Here is a 19,449-nt window from a genome sequence, read left to right on the forward strand (position 1 = left end):
ATGGAAGCACTTGCAACTATTTATAAAGCACATTTTACACCTGACACATTGAATTAAGAGCAGAAAAATGAGACAGTTTTCTAATGGTGCCAGTATTACTGTGTCGGTTGTAAAATGGACTCATGTCTGGAAGGCTCTGATTCATGTTCTCTCTTTTTGAAGACTATTGACTCATCTGGGTCTTTTTTTTTTTTTTTTAATGGCATATTGATATCGGTTGTTGTTTTGGTTTGGAAGGCCAGTCAAATGAATTTTATAAATGTTGCTGTCAGTGAAAAATTAGCATTGGCTGTCCCAAATGTAAGAGGAGAATACTTCCCAGAGCAAGTACCACACTGCTCTCCGTTCTCCTGTACTTTCAGAGATAGACCTAGAGAGGATGAAATGGTTTTAAGCAATTTAATATTATATACGCTGACTCTTTGAAGTGGGCCAGGGCAATTGTAATTCATCACTTCCTGTGACCTTGCCCATTTGAGCATGAACTAAGTGGCCGTTTATGGTGTGATGGATGCAGTTACACGTTACACAACTGGTCATTAGAGCCACAGGTCAACCCCCACCTCGTCCCCGAGCATACAGACATTCTGCATTACTGATTATACACTGCGAAGCGTAATGCAGCCTATATAAAAATGACAGTGCTAATAGAAGATTTATACCTCTAATCCCCTCCTGCCTCAGCTCTAAGTCATGACTTTTTTTCCCAGCACTAACTGGATAAAGCCCAACTGACAGTTTTCTAACACGATGGGCAGTTCAGCTGCTCCTTCTGAGAAGACAAACAAAGCCCAAACCCTCCAACTTTGCCAGCAAATGGAGCCAGCCTCGCACTGGGCGATCCTGAGTCACCGACGGCAAAGCGCTGAAGTGAACTTTTCAGGCTTCCTCGTCGTTTTATGAAACAAAATAGCTGGTGTAAAATTTCTTGTTGTTGTTTTTTCAGAACGGAGAATCAATAATCAAATAGTGTCACTGATCGCACTGTTATTTTATTTCAGGAAAAGCCCCACTTACTTGTGCAGAGATACTGCCTAGTGAATACAAATCTGTTTAGGGATTTCATTTTACCACTGTAGAGAGCAGGAACTCGGCTAGAAAGTAGTTTTCGATCAATGCTGCGGCAGGATCGTGCCCGAGGCTGGGGAAGAAGGCAGTGAAGGAGAGAGCCCTCTGTTCCCCTGGGGTCTCCCCCCCCATCCTCCCCCCTGTCCAGCCACCGCACCCACACCCATCTCTCACACCTGAGGGCAACAAAACCAGCAAACGCCCAACCTCCCATCTTCCAGGATCGTTCCGAGCGGGCAACGGCAAAATCGGGACTCCCGAGTCGATTTCACACGGCATTCTTCAACCCCAGCCCTTAACCGCACCGTCACTACAGAGTAACGATTAGGGAGGCCACAACAGCTCCGTGCCCAGTAGCCACCTCCCCCGGGGCAAACTTCGGGAAGAGACCCGCCGAGGGAGCCGGCGGCGGCGCAGCCGACAGCAGCGGAGCGCCGGCCCCACGGGAGACGGGGCCGGGGGGGCCACGGTGGAACCGGCGGGCAAAGTTGTCAGCAACAACACCCCCCCCCCCCCCCCCCCCGCCCCTGCGGCGTTTCGCCCTGACCCTGAGCAAACTTTCCCCGTGCCCCGCACGGTTCCTCCCCCGCTACGCCGCCAGGCAAGAGGGCGCCGAGGCGGCAGCCCCGCTCCCGCCGAGGGACCGGGCGAGCCCCGCTGCCGCCCGCCCGAGCCCGGCGGTGCCCGGGCTCCGACCCTACCTTGACGGCCCGGGAGGACTGGCACTGGACGTGGTGGGACACGGTCGCCGTCTGGTTCATGTTGTTGCCGCCGCCGGCTCCGGCGGGCTGCGGGCTGCGGCGCCGGGAGGGCACGGGGCGCCCGCGGCTCCCGGCGCCTCCGGAGCGACCGGGGCGGGGGTGGGGGGGGGGCGGTGGAATCCGGGTCCGGCTGCGGCTCCGGCGGCTCCGCACCCCGGGGCGCCGCGACAGCTCCGCCCGGCGGGGGCCGCCCGCCCGCCCGCTCCGCCCCGCCCGGCACCGCCCCGCACCGCCCGCCGGGCCCGGGGCTGAGCCGAGCCGAGCCGGGGCCGGGGGTCGCCCAGCCGATGAGCGCCGCCCTCGCCCCCGGGGCCGGGCAGCAGAGGCTGGGCGAGATCAGCCCCAACTCCGTGAAAGCCGAAGCCCGCAGTGGTCGTGGCTGAAATCAGTAAGATTGCAACAGAAAGTTTATGCTGGCTGCTCTTTCCTGCTTGTTGCCCGGCACTTTCTCCTTTCCCTTCTGCCGCCTCTTCCTTCGGTTCTAAACCGACTCCAGCCCACTGCGGTAGCGGGAGACAGGAGTTATTGTGTAACACAGGTACGAGGCACAAGCCTCAGCACACACGGGGATTCCCGAAATCTCTGGGCTTTGTTAAGTACTGCAACGGCTCCACGCTTCCCCATAGATCAGAAGAAATGCCGCTCTGATTAGACTTTTACCCAAATAACTTTTTGCGGGTTTGTTCGTGGTGCAGTCTAAAAAACCATCCTCTCCAGTCTCATGAGCAGGACTTGCCAGAATCCTACGAAATGCTCTTTCCACCAGCCCAGAGCTGGTATCAAAGCCAGAGGATTTGGGGATGGAAGCTGGTAAGCTCTGTGAGCAGATTGTGACACCTCAGGCTGATAATGAGCAAGCAATATTTTGTGTATAGATAACATTCTTAAATGATCTCTTACTTTAGAGAAACCTCCCAGTAAAACAAGACAGAGTGTGCCACAAACCAAGGCGTTCCAGGGACGTCTTTGAGGGGTGCATGAAACTGCAGCCAGGGCAGGTAAAGTCGGTTCAGGAGGAAGCAAAGAAGAAAAAGGACAGACTAGAGCCAGAAGCCATGGCACAAATCTCCCAAAGAAACTGCTGATTTGGAGTCTCTCGCTGCGTGAGACTCCAGCTTCAGGCATCTCTGAAGCATCTGTTCTTTCAAGAGGGAGGCTGTTGAGCACTATTTGATACCGTATCAAAAGCTACACTCCCAGCGCAGGAAGCTATTGCTCAAAAATAAAATGACTTTTAAAAATTCAGGCCCCAGGTTGAGCTCATTATCAGGTTCTGTCTCTTGGTTTTCCTCCCTACCCCCCCTTTTTTTTTAAGTAATTTGAAGAAACTGTACAAAACATGTCCAAAAAGGTAGGGATGCAAGAAAACAAAACTTTTGCTAAAGACTTCAAGCTGTGCTTAGAGCGGCATGAAGAACTGCCAGGCAGCCACTCATCTCCTCCGAGCACCTGCCCAGAGGCACCTGCGTTCAGCGAAGGTCCATCTCGCTCTGCGAGGGAGAAACAGGCAAAGGGAGAAGGCTGAGAGCTTGCTGTGCTCGCAGCTCAACGTGTACTCCAGGAGGACTACAGGGACCCTGAGCTGTGCTTGTAAATCTTGTCATGACTTCAGATGTCCACCTGAGCTCTTTTAAGTGGGGTTCATTTTCAGAAGATTTGAATTTCCTGGAAGGAAATCTGCTTTAAATCATCTCAAATCTGATATCTCCAAAGTAAAAATTCATTTTGCACATCTTAACTCAAAGACAGGTACTGCTGCAAGCGGACGGCAAAAAAGATTGAGCTGGTGAGGAAAAGACTGGTCTTCTGCTCAGTCTGCAGAAAGCTGCCGAGGAAGCCCAGTACGGGAACCAGCCCTGGGTAGAAACATCCCCTCCAGAGAGGGGAGAGCAGTCAGACAGTGTTTACTCCAGTAATACCCAGAAAAATGTCATTTCCGATGGAAGCTGAATGCAGAGTAAAGGCGCAGCAAGAGGGTCCCTCCTGGCCCAGACACGGTCACCTCCAGGTACCACAAGTGCGGCATCCGGGCTGGCCTCTAGCCTGCAGGACTTGCTCGCATTACCCTCCTTCACCTTATCAGATTTATTGGATTTTGAGCAATAAAAAACACATTTAGCAAGCATATCAGGGGCTCAGCAGAGCTCTTTCACCTTCCTCCCTCGTATGCAGGCAGGAGTGAAACTTAATAGATACAGATGGGAAAAAGAACTCACAGAAAAAGGAGACTTATGATTCGACTTGAAGGTTCTTCGGTTGGTATCGAGAAGAAGGGAATGAGTAAACGACTGTTTGAGAAAAGGGCTAACCATCTAACTTTCCCCATACTCTGCCTTGTGCCCAAACATTTGTTCTGAAAAGAAAATGATGACTTCGAGTTACTGGCACCGGGAGCTCAAGCAAGCAGAGGCAACCTGCAGGATTCAAAGACATTCTTCTTCTTCATCTTGAAATATATTTGTGTTTAACAATCTCAGATGGGAACTACTTTAAGCCAAAAGAATGAACTCACAATATTTTTAGTTGGACTAAGTATCTGTGGATTTTTATAAGCTCCTATGAGAACTTTGCGTCAAGTTTTTATGCTTGATTTTATGCTTCACAGTGGCTGACCTTCCATGCAAGCCCCCAAACCAGCTTTAAGCTAACATAGAAATCTCTTCCTTATAATAACAAAGAAAAAGCAGCTTGGGTAAAAAGGCTGCCAAAGACAGAGAAAAGATCAATAATCTGCTGGCATTGTTTTTAAATGAACTTTCACAAATTTTAGCATATCTATTCCTAGAAAGCATAAATTTTGCTGATTAACCTCCTGCTCTCGGAAGGTGGAACCTAATTAGAGTATGAACCTAAGAAGGGTGATCAGCAGTTGTAATGACTCTGTAAGCGCATCATTTGTCATTACATAATATCTCAGAAACAAGTTAGATCAATAGAGTGGGATTCCACAACATGCCGACTGAAATCCTCCAGAGCACCTCTCTGCTGTTTACTTCTCCAGTAATGTCATTCACTGCCATCCCTCTGGTTCCTCGACGCAGCCGTTAATCCTCCGTAGTGTGTAATCTTCTTTGGGAACTGGCTGCTTAGCAAGATGCAGTTCACCCTGGATGTTGACTGCTAATGTGAGTATGCACGTTAGCCCTGCAAGGAGGTTTTCAAAAATTTCAGTGCCTTTAGGGTGCAATTAAATAACTGAGTGATAACCAAAATATGCTGGAGAATATTAAAGCTGTGAGCAGATGCCTCTCTTACATATTGCAATAGAGCAGGTGGTACCTGCTGGTGTCGGAGCAGCCCCTCAGCGCACTGAACAAACCTCCTTCCTGAATATTTAAAATGAGTAAGAAATCAACATGATCAGCCAGGAAAATTGATTAAGTTCTCCAGAAACTTTAAATGAAAAGAGAATCCCTGTTTCTGACAGAAAACCCTGCCTGCCCCACTGTCCAAACACCATGAGTGGCCATGGGCAACCGAACTGCTGCTGGAGACGGCGTTTCCCAAAGGTTCCTGATCACTATTCAAGTCCTGCAGTAACCTGCTGTTAGTAACTCCCAATATAGTTCCCTGGCCACACATTTTCCTGCCTCTTGCTTGCTCGCTTGCTTTCTAAGCCTTATGTTCTTTAAAAAAATCCCCACAACCCTTTCTTCATTTTTTAAGTCACGTTTCATGAATTACATTGTATAATCACCATTCTGAGAAATAAAAAATTAAAGTGTATATTGGTAATTATATATACTTCATGACAACTTGTTTTTCTATAGCTGTTTCTTTTCTGTTTTATGCAAGTACATAACATTACTCTTACTGCTGTTCCACATACCTAGGGCATAATTCTGCACTCGCATACATTGGCAGCTATTGACATGAGTGAACTCAATTTCTAATTCACAACCGTTCATAATCAGATTACAGACTTCTCTGTTTATGGACGAAGAAGTTTTATACTGCAAGGAAGGCTGACTCGGGATCACTGCTAGGCTGCCGGCTTCCTCAGAATTATTAACTACAGGGAGCTGCACTGTGCGTCGACACTGGGCTTGCGTGAAACAAAGACAGGGCAATAGCCTCCCTCCAGTCAACTGTGCAAAAATCCTCTATTTCTTTCCTCTTACCCCACACAGCTGTCAATGGAAAGGCCAGAAGCTATCGTACAGTGCTGGTCGTGGCCAGCAAGTTCACACGCAGCTCAAGGTACCCCAGGAAAAGCTGTTCTGGAGGATGGCAACGAGGCCATATGCACACACGTGCGTGCATATGTGCCCACCCCCACGTCCCCTGCAGCTGGCGGTCTGGCTGCAGCTGAGGGAGGCAACGTGAAGGAGAAATCCCTGAAGTAAAGCGTAACTTCAGACAGACTCAATAAATCAGCGGGGATGCCAGGCTTCAGTCTGGCTGCAGTGCCAGGAACTGCTGCTGCTCTGTTAGCCCACAATGTCAATGTTTGGTTACTGGAATGAGGGATTCCTCAGGGTGGACAGTTCTCCCACTGAGAAAGCACTGCGTTACCTCTGCAATGTGTTGTCCTACTCACTGAATGTATTTCCAGTCCTTTTACTAGCCGAAAATTCCCTCACAGCTTACTGTCTTCAGGTTTTGAGGGGTGTTTTCTGAACAGCCCAGTGTGGTTCAGTAATTGATATTTTGAACAAAACCAAGGAGAATTCACACCATTGCTTAAAGACATGCTCAAAACTCATAATATCCAGTCCAATATATGGAAACTGATGAAGAAACAAGTATAGATCTTCCTCATTTTTACAAGCCAATATCCGCAGAGGTATATGGGTACATTTGTTATGATTACTTGCTGCTCTTATTCACTACATTTACTTTAATAGAAATTGTTTAGATTAAATATTTGTACCTCTTTTTAGAAACAAAAGGTGTTCTAAAATACTCTGGTACATGCACAATGATTCCTTCAATTAATTTTCTGTAAAAGTGAAGGTGAGTTGTATTAAGTTACAGCCAGAAGATGAAAAAATCCTCCCTGTTACAATAACAATGAATTGTTCTGACAAGATTTTGCCTGCAAACACGGGCTGTCATGAAAATAGGATCAGTAATGTCTACATATCACTGGCTCAGTACGGGGACTATGTTGTGAGAAGTGATGGAAGTGAAAAACAGCCTGCATACAACTGCCTTGTTACCAGGGAAGAGAAGCCAGCGGCTTTTGAGATAGGAAGCTGTAAGCAGAGGCAAGAGAAAATGGTCTGTGCCTGAATGAACTGAACGTGTTGCCTGCAAAAACCTGCACAGACAGTAGGTGACTTTATGAGTGGTACTTCGCAGGGCACCTCTTAGCAGGTCTCTCTAGACTGCTGAATGAATTCTGATGAATCACAAGCAGTGGCAGAAGCAAAGAGTATCTTTAGGATCCCTTCAGTCTGTTGTGTGTATGCCTGTTACCAGACTCAGACAGGGAATGAGGAAAGAACAAGTATTTACATTGCGGTCATTCCTTAAACATCAGAGACCAAAGTTATACTCTGCGCAGTGTGAATGTACCACTCGCATAGCGTTTACAAACTAGCCAGAAAATGCTCAAAAATGTAGGAAATAGAAAAAAAAGAAATTGACAGATACACATACTTTACACATGAGGAGCTTCAGGAAAGAAGAACAAATCCTTTTTCTTCAATCTCACATGAAGTCCATAGTAGAGCCCAGGAGCACTATGCTCCATCTTACTGTATTCATTTAGCCTTCTATCTGCAGGAGCTATTGCATTCTGAAAAGAAAAAGGCGAACCTGGCTGATTTGAGAAGTAGATTTAATTTCATGCATAACTATTACTCACACTGCTAACAGGATTCAATATTTCTACCATGTGAGAGCTACAGGATTAGTAATGTTTTTGCACACGTGAAGACTTAGAGGAACACAGCTAACCATCTCCCTACCTATGAGCTTAGCCATGTTCCCAGTCTCATAGCACAGCACCCAGGAACTGTCACAAAATACTGGAGGCATGCCAAAAGTAGTGTGAAGTGGTTTTCTGTACAAGTTTATTCTTCTTTAAGCCTTACAATCTTGCTTGCCATGGAAAACACTGAACCCCATGCAGAACAATTAGTCTGCAAGAACATCACAGCCCTGATCCTCCAGGGACATTTTTGCTCACTGAAGATAGGCCTGAGCATCGTATTTCTGGGTTGAGATCATATCCAAAATCCATAGTCCAGAGGGGTTTTATTGAAGGTTCAAGATTAGGACACAAGCTTGAGTGAAATGTCAAGCAAGACCGAGGGTACTCTGTCTAAGCAGGATCCTCTCCTTTCTTTTCAGTATATATAACAAGCCACTTAGAAGCAACCCCCCCTTTTTAAAGATCAGACCCCAGCTGGTAGCTAAACTTCTGAAACACTATAAGAATTCCTACACTGACAGTCAGTCCAGCTTTCCAAGTATTTATGTACCTAATAGGTAGTCCTGCAAAGTTGTTAAGACTTTGCCAAGCTTACTATGACAGAACTTGATCTGATCAAATTCTTTGTTCCCTCAACATGAAGAAGTTACCCCGCAATTTCTGCTGCATCTGGGATATCTGCACTAGATATCACATGCAAGCAAAATTCATTCTGAGCCATTGTGTTGGGCTAAGAAATTTTACCCCGAGCTGTTTGTGTGTCGAGGTAGCATCTTGAAATCAGCCCGAATGAAAAAAAAGGAAAGTTCACATATTTAAAGGGTTTGAAGTTTTAATTAATAGTTTGTAGCTACGGAGACTGAAGTGGGGGAGTAGGGGTTTTTATGTTAGATCTCAGAGGCTGCAGGAAAGAAAGACGCTTTCCAGATTAAACAAAACAGAAAAGTTCAATGACAACAGCAAAAAAAGAGAAAGCAAATTGGCTACTGTAGACCTTTTTCCTTCATCTATCTGGGTTACTACAAACCTAAGCAAAAATTTAGAGGCATGCTAACACCTGTGGGCGTAAGAAAAAAAAAACCTACTTTAGAAGAATAATACTTGAAACCATAATTATTCCCAACATTATGCTTCAATGTTACTGAATAACAGACCAAAACTCCCTTCCTTCACTCAGTGTAAATCTAATAGCACATAACATGATGGGGTTTTACAGATGAAAGATAATTTCCAATCAAATGAGTACTTTTCCTAAAACACTGCAGAGTAGTTTGCTCGAGGAGCAACAAGGAGTGGTTGCCATCAGAAATGAAAAGATGCTTTTTCTGCTCCTCAAGCCAATCCAAAGTCTCTTTTCCCTACAAGACATGCATTTCTGTCTCCTCACTTTAAAGATATTTTTATAAGATTCCCAGGATGCTGAAGAAAGCTCTAACTCATTGCCACATGTATAAAATAGCAGGTTAGTGATTAATCTTCTGGTTTATTCTTTCTTCACAGTATTAATTTATTGGTTGGGCATAGTTTGTATACATGTGTCTGTCATGGCAAAAGCCATCATTTTAATTGAACAAGGTGAAAGATGGGATAGCAAACAACGCAGTTAGAAGCACTGCAGCTTGGATTTCCAAGGTGGCTGTTACAAGGACATTGCTGTGTCTCCCCACCTCTGGGGCAAGAGAGAGCAACCTGAGAACAGCAGCAGCGTCACGCAAGCTGCTAGCAGTTGTTTTGGTAGTGTTGATATCTGAGAGTGAACCTACCTGGTAAACTAAGGATTCTGCACAGTCTCTAACCGTTGCTTCAGTAAATGAAAATGCAAGATGGTACAAGGAAGGCGCTGGTGGGGAAAAAGCTTAAACCACTACTTTAATGAAGGTGGGAGAAGACAGACCACAGGAACTTGAAGGAAGAGCCTGGCCAAAGCATCAGTAACGAAAGAGGCAATAAACCTTACAGTTTAGATATAATCCCTACATATAAAGATGATGGTGCGGTTGCAGTCCAGGACCAGAATTGGCCATGCTATGCCCTAGACTGCTATTGCTTATAGCCATAAATGCTGCTGTTTAGCATGTTCCTGGAAGACAGTCCTCTTCTTCCATGTGTAACATTTCTCAGTCTCTTCAGATTTGTGATACTTTTTCAATAAGAAAACATCTGAAATCACCCTTATCTCTCTCTTTCTTTTCAATCGCAAGTGTGTCAGTCATAAGCCCACACTACTCAGCCACCATGATTGCTGCTGCGTTTCAGCTGACAAGCTGTGAAAGTTTTGGCTGCCCAAAATCATTGTGAACAGTTTTACTTCCTTTTGTTAGAATTATGAGGTGTTTGCATCTCATTGCCATGTACCAATGTACCTTCACACATACACATCAGTGAGTTTTAGTGACATCAAGTATCATATCCAACTAGTTAGGAAATACTACCTTGCTAATGAGATGCAACGTTACTGCCAGCTGCTCATTCCAATATCACTTAAACATGCATAGAAATCATTTCCTTATATTTTAGCATCCTTTTCATATTCTGGTTATAAAGAAGTAGAACATTACAAGAGGAAAAACAGTGTGGATCTTCCACTCTTGTACTTTGCAATGAACCAAGGACTGTTTCAATGGAAATTACATTCAGTGTCGCAATGCTCAAACTAATCAAGGAAGAAGATAGGAGATTAGAATGATTTCTTCTTTCTGTTGGGCTGTGAGCCTTTTAGTAAATCCCAGAGAGCTGTTGAGGACCTGTGGGACTCACAGTGTTGGGAGGAATTTGTCAAGAACAACTAAGTCTCATGTGCAGTTACATATTCTCCAGCAATTGTGCAATCTTCTAATAACTAAATCCAGAAATTATATTATCCTGCTCTCAGCTTAGGTAAAATACTACAATTTATGCTTATTGGGATGCTGAAGGCCTCAAATGCAGGCTTCACTAACAGCTACAGTACCTGTAGGCAAGCGCTGTTCATTACATCTGCTTATAACTTCGGAGACAAATGTAACATAGCCATCCTGCACACACAATAAAAGGACACGAGCTCCAAACACATAATCCAACCATTATTTTGATTGCAGTATATTTTCCAAATCATTTTGAAAATATGGTTTTATTAAAGTCCATGATTTGTCAAAAGTGCTTCCAGCAGGTGTAAGAAAAAGAGCAGAGAAATTGGAGCTTGCTTAACCAAGTTTATAAACCTGCTGTTTCAGTCTCAAAGATGAATTACACCGCAGGAGCACGTTCACTAGATGTTCGTGCTCTCCTTCTTGCCCTCCTACTTATGTTCAAAGAGCAGAATAGAAAAACATAAATCAAAGTCTCAGAACATATTTCTTCTCCAATTCCGAAGCTGCCATATCTCTATACTAGAATCATAACCCCCCACAATACAAATAAAATGCATGGACCAGCAATCACCACTTCAAAATAATTACAGGCAACGCAGTAATTTACGCTTATCTAAAGCCCTTCACCCCAAGAAACCCAAAGCAATTTATACGCAATATAGATGTGGCTGATATGAAAACAATAATGCCAAGGAGCTACTTGGGAATTGAGGGATTCTCTAAACCGTGCGGATCTTTGCAGTCCAAAACTTTTACACATGCCCATTATCCTGCTAGCAGTGTGAACCAAATCTATTACAACCTTCTGTCCTGAAGCTTGGGAATAGTCTAGGCATTGACAGGCATGTTCTGAACCTTTCTTTAATTTCAGTTGATGATTTTGAGAAATTAAGAGAGGAAAGGACTTGATAAAACACTGCCCATCAGACATACGCAGCTTCAGGAGGCTTTTGTCTGAAGCACTACCATGGTTAACACATCCTTCTGGAGAGGAAAAAGGTCTCAATTTCAATGCTGACTTCCCTTTTCCTTTATCAAATTTCTTTCTGATCCATCCAGGCTCTGGGTAAATACTGGCATACAGGCAGAGCTTTGCTGTTTCTGTGCTAGCTCTGAAATATCATCATTTACCTACCAGCTGCTCAGCAAATTAAAGCAGACAGTCTACAGGTGCTTGCTGGAGTCCTAACACTGTCAATAGCACCAGGCCACGCAAGTACAAATTGGTCTTCAAACATAGCTATGAAATAGCTGCTGGTTCCTTAATCCTCAAACTGCACCCCTGGGACGCTGGGTGAAAGGAAGCTTGGGGAACTGAATGGATATGTATTTCTCAAAATTAACTGGTAATCCATTTACATTTTCAAGGCAATTTTCACATGGAGAAGGGCTACTGACTATATTATTACTTTCTATATTATAAAACATGGATTTTGCATTGGCTTTCCTCGGTCTTCAAAATGCAGACACACAAACTTTGAGAGTGTTAGCTGTTCACTTTGTAGGATCCCCAAAAGGCAAATTTGGGGACAACAAAATCTCTTTTGCAATGTGAGTTATGGACACCAGCAACAGCAAAGCTCCCTGGCAGTCTTCAGATCCAAAGAGATCATTGCAAACCCCAGCGTTTTTAGGGACAGCTATGTATTTTTACCACATTTTAAAATTGGGAAATTGAATCAAAATACCTTAATGCCACAGGACACTTCGGTCTCAAGGGTAGGAAACTTACTCTTTTCCCTTGCTCAGCCCTCTGTAACATGTTTCTCTACTAAAACATGTATATAGGCCTGTCAGGGAAATACAGGATCTTTAGTGGATTGAATGAGAACAATACATACAACAGGACTGCAGCATCTCATCGGCATGGCTACTGTATCTGCAGCCAATCTGATCAGTGAAAAGGATTGGCCTCACTGCTCGTCATCAGGAGTGTTACTGGCTTAGGAAGGAGGAAAAGCTATGTTGGGGAGGGGAGGTGTTTTGTTTTAATAAAATAACATTGGGGGAAATCTTACCATTTTTGCTGCCCGCATGGCACCACGTTTCTGTTTCACTCCCGGGTGGCAGCTGCAGCTTCTCTCAGCAGGGAGACGGGAGTTTGCTGTGAAAGTACAGAGAGAGAAGTGATTGGGTGGGAATTTTTTTGCTCTTCCTCATGATCGCTGGGCTGACAGCTGATCCACTAACGACACTCGAGACAAGTGAATTATTCAAGCAGTTTTCATAATGGGATGCTGGAGATGGTTGATTGCATTGCCTCACACTGGATTTCTTTTCCTTATTACTTTTTTAGGGGGCAAAGAGGCAACAAAATGAACATCTTTAATTAGAGAGTCCTTAGAAATTGCAAGAATTCACTCTCATCTGTTAAGAGACAGATGCCAAAGAAAAAGAGGTGAATAAATAGCAGACCTCATAATGAGACTGGTTTGGGCTAAACTCTGAAACTAAAACAGCAAATATATAGGGTTTATTTATTTTTCAATCTTCATACTGCTTCAATTTGGGGTTCACATCTTCAAGAAGTGAAAAACAATTTCATTTAGTAGAAAAGCTGACCAAAAAAGCTATGCCAGTTTATACCACCTGGGAATCTCGCCCTGTGCTAATCTGCTTCATTCATCCCCATTTCTTGACATATAACTGCCAAGGGACTAGCCTGGATCTGGAAATGTATTAGCCAAGTGTCACCAGTAACGCTGTCTCTTTCTCTCCCATTCTCTCCAGAGCATCTAAGCCAGAACACACTTCACAACTGGATTTGTGAAAGCAAGTGGAGGCAAGGGCAAAAAAAAAATTGGACTGAAGGAGTAAGATTCTGTAGTAAATTCTGGATAGAACAGGCTGTCATTGCCTTTACTGCAGACGGGAATTAATACCATAGTTCAGTTTTATCTTCTGTGTTCATATATTTATGAAAATGATTTATAACATGCAGCTTGTAACTGCGAGGGAGTGTATTAGATGACCCTAATGGTCCCACGAATCTTCATCTGTGGTTTCACTGCTCTCATGGAGTGCAGCTGCTGTGAGAAGTTAGTCTGGCAATAGCAGGGATTTTGATTACCAACACAATAGGTCTTGCACCAATTTTGGAGTTCAATAAAGAATCATTGCAGAGACCTGATAACAGGGAGTACATATTTGCTGCTTCCTATGTTTCTAATCATAGTACACTGGACTGGGAAGACATTCTGGGGTATTCAGTCCAGTCCCTTGCTATTGCAGGTGACCAGATAATAAAATCCATTTTATAAACTGATGGATTGCTTTGTTCTGTCATAAGACATTTCATGTCCTGTAGTTTTATTTCTAGTTACAGAAACTTTCAGTCAGTACCAGGCATACTCTTGATGGAAGTGTCTTTTACAGTCTCGGGATATTAAAGTATTAGGAAGGAAGGAAGGAGAAAAGAGACAGGCCCAAATACGATCCTTAAGCTCAGCCACAACTTTACTGTATTAGGTTCCCTTAAGAGAAAAGGTTGTTTAGAAGGAGCTGAATTCTTCAAAATTCAGAAGCACCGTTTTCCCCTTGCCCCATTTCTGAACAGCAAATCTACACAAGTTCTCACATCAGCTAAACAGGGGAAAAAATTAATCCTTCATATACACCTAACACAGATCTGCACCTTTCACATCCTGATATAACTGGAGACTGCTTTGCCTCAGTGGCTGTGTGTGTTTACTGCCTGACCCTGGGTGGTGCCTGGGCAGTGGCATGAGTGCAAACTCACCTCCAAAACACATCTGTGCACCATGGCGTGCTGTGCTCGGGCCAGGCGGTTGTGCATGTTCTCCCATGCACTGGGATCTTCGAGAGACAGAGTTTGTGTGTTTCCCATGCATCATAGCAGCCTGTGAAACACATGGAGCTCCACGGCTCTGGGAAAGAACAAGCATCTCAGTATCAAAAAATATCCAATGACATGCAATCAATGAAGAATTAGGATTTAGGAATATACTTATTTACAGTGTACATGGCTGTATGGAAAATAGGCCTTCTCAAACAAAATGCAAGTTGTCCTACCATTAAAGTACAAACTTGGCTGTAAAAGTAGCTGTGCTGATGGAATAAAATTCTGTATCTCATTTGATTTGCTTCCAGAAGATGGTCTAACTGAAAAGAGCACTATGACACTACACAACAAAGTTCATGCTAAATGGATTAAAATTATAGAACTGGTAGATCTTAAAGCATAAATTTAAATGTAAGTATCTGCCTTAGTTCAGTGCTGCTGTACATTGCATTTAGAAGCAGATATAAGTGATCATTAATAAAATTCATAGTAACATTAAAAACTAGTGAGGTAGTCAATAATATTGGGAACTGCTGGATTATGTAAATCAATTGGCAGAGTAACATAGATTTTAAAACTGAAAAATGTCAAGTATTAAAGTTTCTTGAAAGGTAGGAAATAGAATAGCTGGACACGCTGGCAATGAAAGGGACTCGTCATAGAAAATCCCCAATGAAACGTGACATCCGCAACTGAGAAGGTGCAAGAGAGAGGGCAGACCAAATATTTGGCTGCAGGAGAAGCAGAACCCAAAATGTCCAAGAGGAATTTTTTTCACATTTTTTAAAGGAGCTCTTGAAAATGCTGGAGAAGTGGAAGGGAAGAAGAGGAGGCTGAAGGCAGAACAGGGCAGGACAAGACACAGGAGTTGTGTGATGGACACAGAGATATTATCAGCATTTAATAACTTGGAGCTCACCTGGTATCACATAGGTTTATAATCAGGACATAAATGTGAGAGGTTTCACTCCCGTCACAGCTACTGTTGGAAGGAGACTTCTCCACCTCCAGCCTGTAAGAATGCTAATGTCTTACAGCTTCTGCACTACTTGGTAGATAGCTTGCTAGTTTATTGTAAAGCACTTCCCTAAAGTAATACTCTTTCATTCCCTGTTAACTTTGTATCCAGCTTTACACAATTAATTAGTTAAGTGTTCAAAGACCTAGATTTTAAACCACTTAATTAATAAGGAATGAATGTTTAACGGCTATTCCTCTTAGACTATTTAATTTAATGAGAGAATTTGCAAGAAAAAGAAGCAAGAAAAATCGATTTAGTGTATAACAAATTGTAAGAGAAAACAGAAATGTCTGAGATGAACATATGTATCTATTTACTGTTCGACTGTATAAAAGCATCCCTATCAGAGCTCAGGTGCTGCTCATTTTTGGTAATGGTGACACAACTCATTAGTTCTAAGGAACTTCCCCGCCTGGTCAAACAAACTGGTATTTCCATCACAACCCAGGACATTACTGTTTCCATCCCACCTCCTAAAAACAAAATCCAGAAACAGAAGAATAGAGGAGCCTCATCATTTGCCCCAGATCCAAGAAAAGGCTGAAAAAGAGAGCAATGGCCTCTGAGGTCCCGGACGCCCTCCTGAGCGCAGGTGCCAGCGAGTGGCATTCGGCTCAGCATCACGCTGGGCCAGGAGGATGAAGGCACCTCTTGTGGCATCACAGGAGGAAGAAAACCTTATTCAGAAGGAGATAGGACACATGTGGCACCATAATGTCCCTCACTAGAAAAATTTGTGAGTCCTCATCCTAACGCCCAGATGAGCAATGTGATTCCATGCAGGGCCACTTATTTGAACTAAATCTTTCTATTACGGAAAAAAAATCACACAGCAGCAGCCTATCAGTTTTATTTTGTAAGAGCTGTCACACTGACATCTTCCTAAAAGCAAAATTTCTTTTTATGTCAGGGGAAGGTCTGAATGCCAAATGGTGGGAACATGCCCTTCTAAGTTACTGAAACATTTTTAGTTGTTTCGTTCCTTGAGGTATGTGTCACAAACAAGAAGAGCCAAGACTGAAGACAGGATAACTTAGTAAAGAGCACTGAAATACTTCTAATAATATGAGTAAGACCTGAGAAAATATCAGAGCTGCTGTTACACTAAGCTTTGTAAAGACCGTAAAAGAAAATGCCCCTCTACTGAGACATTTCAAATCTAAGCTGTGCTTTTAAAACAAAATTACTCTGGTACATACAAAACATCAGGCTTTGGGTTGGGGAGAGATGTTTCTTTGTTGTTTTATTTTAAGAATTTGGAATTTGGTAAGATCTAAGTATAAGCATTCAAAAAAACATTAAATTTGAAAAAAAGCTTCGTTCATCAGTACTGGCAAGACTGATTTGTGTTAAGATGAGATGAGACTCCAACGTATATAACATTTCAAAATAAATACTAACACATAGCATTGCTATGATTTTGCCAGCCATCTGCATGATTCATACCCATATGATGGTTTAGCCACCTATAAGTTTTTGCCAAGGCATTTGGAATATAGGCTTGCTGATACAAAGCATAACGTTTTTTTCCTCAGTTATTGCTCATTAAGCCTACCACTTTAATTCGAATCAATTCAGTAAGTCTATTTGAATAAGGAGCTGGATGTCCACAGAACGAGGCCTCTCTTCCACAGTTCATACAGAAAAAGTATTTACAGTGAATATTGCTATTCCACATTAGGAATTTCTTTTTTAAAAAACTAAGAGATAACCTTTGGTCAAAAAGGAGAGGGGCAGATAATAGGGAAATTCCAATACTTTTGGCTTTCAGAGGGCAAATCTGAACACAAAGCCCAGGAAGCTCTAAGGAGTAAGGAATAATTACCATATTGGCCAAAAAGCAGTGAGACTGGCTGGATAAGTGAGCAGACTGGGGTAAACAACAAAATGTTTCCTCAACAAATCCCTGAGCCCACCCCAATAAATTTTAGTCTGGCCAGCAGCAATGTCTCTGCCAAAAAGGCAGGATGCCTCTTTGTTTTCTGTTCCAGCCAGGACAGGATTTAACCCTAAACATGTTTTTAAAAAGCATTTGAACTCTAAAATTTATGTAATCACTTATGACTAATTCCTCATTATAACAGAAGTTATAGTATATGCAATTATCTCTTTAGTTTGGGTTTTAAATTAATATGAGTCATTCTCCTTCCATTTAAAAGCTCATTTTCCACATGTACAACACTTCCAACCAGCTTTGGAAGAGAAATATCAAAGGGGCTAATTCCCCCCTGTTTTAATTTAACTGAAGAAAATAGAGTTACATAAAGGACAGATTTGAATCATTACAGTGTGTCAGAGCTCTCACAAGGAAGACAGAAAGCAATGGCAAATTTATGGGTGCATAAAAAATTCAGTGTCTTTTACTGGTTTTAATGACGCATTTTTGTTTTAACTGAGGGGAGGGCAGGGAAAGAGGAAAGTATTTCTGCAACACCATACTAAACATACAATGGAAGAAGACGTGTCCTCTTCTCTGACCCTTACTATGCTCCTGAAATTGCTCACAAAACAAAGCATAATTGATATTATTGTCAAATCCCCTTTCTCCAAATACCGTAATAACTTCCTGCACCTAAATACCACGGGACTTTTGTCGGAAGAGAAGAAAGCTCTCAGCTCCCTCCAAGAAGCGGCAGCTTTCTTGGCACCACCATTCTGTTTCAACAAAATTATCTAATCTATATGCTAAATTATTCTCACATTTAGAGCTGCACCACTGCTGTGCTGTCACTCTGGCACTGCCCCAGCGCGGCTGGTTTTTGCTTTAGGACATTTTGCAAGGCACCACACAGGGATGCGAGGGCTGGCGTGTTCGAAGCTTGATCGTGCCGTCTGGGCATCGTGCCTTCTGGGCTTGACCCACCAAGTGCATTTTGCGCCGTCCCTTTACTGTGTGTTTTACAGCCTCAGGAGGCTGCCGCTCTGGCTGCAGACAGAGCACTGTGATGGGCTCCCATGAGCTGCCCACGCCTCTGATGCTCTCCTAACCTGCACCACAGATCTACACCTTGGAATACGGAACAATTAATTTTTCAGCTATTTTGACTGATCCTTCCCTGTGGACATCTTGCGCCTGTGGATGTCTTTATGATTGAAAGACTGATTTCTCTTTTTCTGAAGTCCAGGCCTGTCTTGACCGTAACAGAAGACTCCAATACTTAGCAAGCGGTTGCCTTAAAGATGCCTTATTAGCCCTGAGTTTTACTGGCAAATGATATAGCAGCCAAATAAATAAAATTTGTTATGATGAACCTGAGAAAAACAACTCTCTCCTATTTCTGTCCACTTTACTTATGTATTTTACCAAATTCACTACATGTTCTAGACCAGCTTCCGTAGTATGAATTCCCCTGAATAATAAGAAATTTATAATTGGGTGTATTTTGGCCTCCTTTCTGTATTTTTGTTCCCATATTAGACAAGCATAAGGATTTATAGTAAGAATGTGTGCATGCACAAATATCTAATCTTGTTTGTTAGTTTTAACTTTAAAATTCACTTCCCAGACAAAATTTGAATGCTCTTAAATAAGCCAGGAAAATGATCAAAGTGAATTATGAAAAAATATTTGAGAATGTTTGAGAAATTTGAGAGCAGGGTTTTGCTTTATTGGTTTGGCTCTATCTTTCCATGGGAATGATCCGAATGCATGCAGAAGACTATTAAAATGCATCCTTCCTTTGCATGAAAAATTCTCTGACAAATTACTTGAAGTGGAATGTATTCAATTCTATCCCAAGAGATAACATTTTGTTTTGAGGAAAGCCAGATGCATAAATGCTTGTAAGCTCTATGCACACAAGTACTTAAAACTGTGTACAGTGTATAATTTAGAAAGCACCTCCCTAAACAAGGCATTGCTGGAAGGTGACAATTCAGCAAAGAGCCCAGGAAACACCTGGCCCCTTTCTGGTTCAAAAAGGAAGGGAACCCCTAGCAAACCCCTGTTGCAGAAAGGTAGTAGTTTTGGGGGAATCCGGGAATGCAGCCTGGCAGCCAGCCAGAGGCCAGCATGGAGGCAGAGCAGCAGCAGCTGCTGAAAACAAACCTGTGCTAAAATAACAGGA

General features: G+C 43.1%; 1 protein-coding gene across 1 annotated transcript in view; it reads right to left on the reverse strand.

Moving 5' to 3' along the window:
- DPP10 (dipeptidyl peptidase like 10) overlaps positions 1 to 2,009 on the reverse strand; it is a 565,422-nt gene extending 563,413 nt beyond the window's left edge. The window contains exon 1 of the mRNA XM_030018079.2: positions 1,770 to 2,009. Within this exon, the coding sequence (XP_029873939.1) occupies positions 1,770 to 1,829 (60 nt within the window). The 5' untranslated portion in view covers positions 1,830 to 2,009. The remainder of the gene's footprint in view (positions 1 to 1,769) is intronic.
- Between the last annotated feature and the right edge of the window lie 17,440 nt (positions 2,010 to 19,449).

Source organism: Aquila chrysaetos, chromosome 6 (genome assembly GCF_900496995.4).
Source record: "Aquila chrysaetos chrysaetos chromosome 6, bAquChr1.4, whole genome shotgun sequence".
Taxonomy (NCBI): domain Eukaryota; kingdom Metazoa; phylum Chordata; class Aves; order Accipitriformes; family Accipitridae; genus Aquila; species Aquila chrysaetos.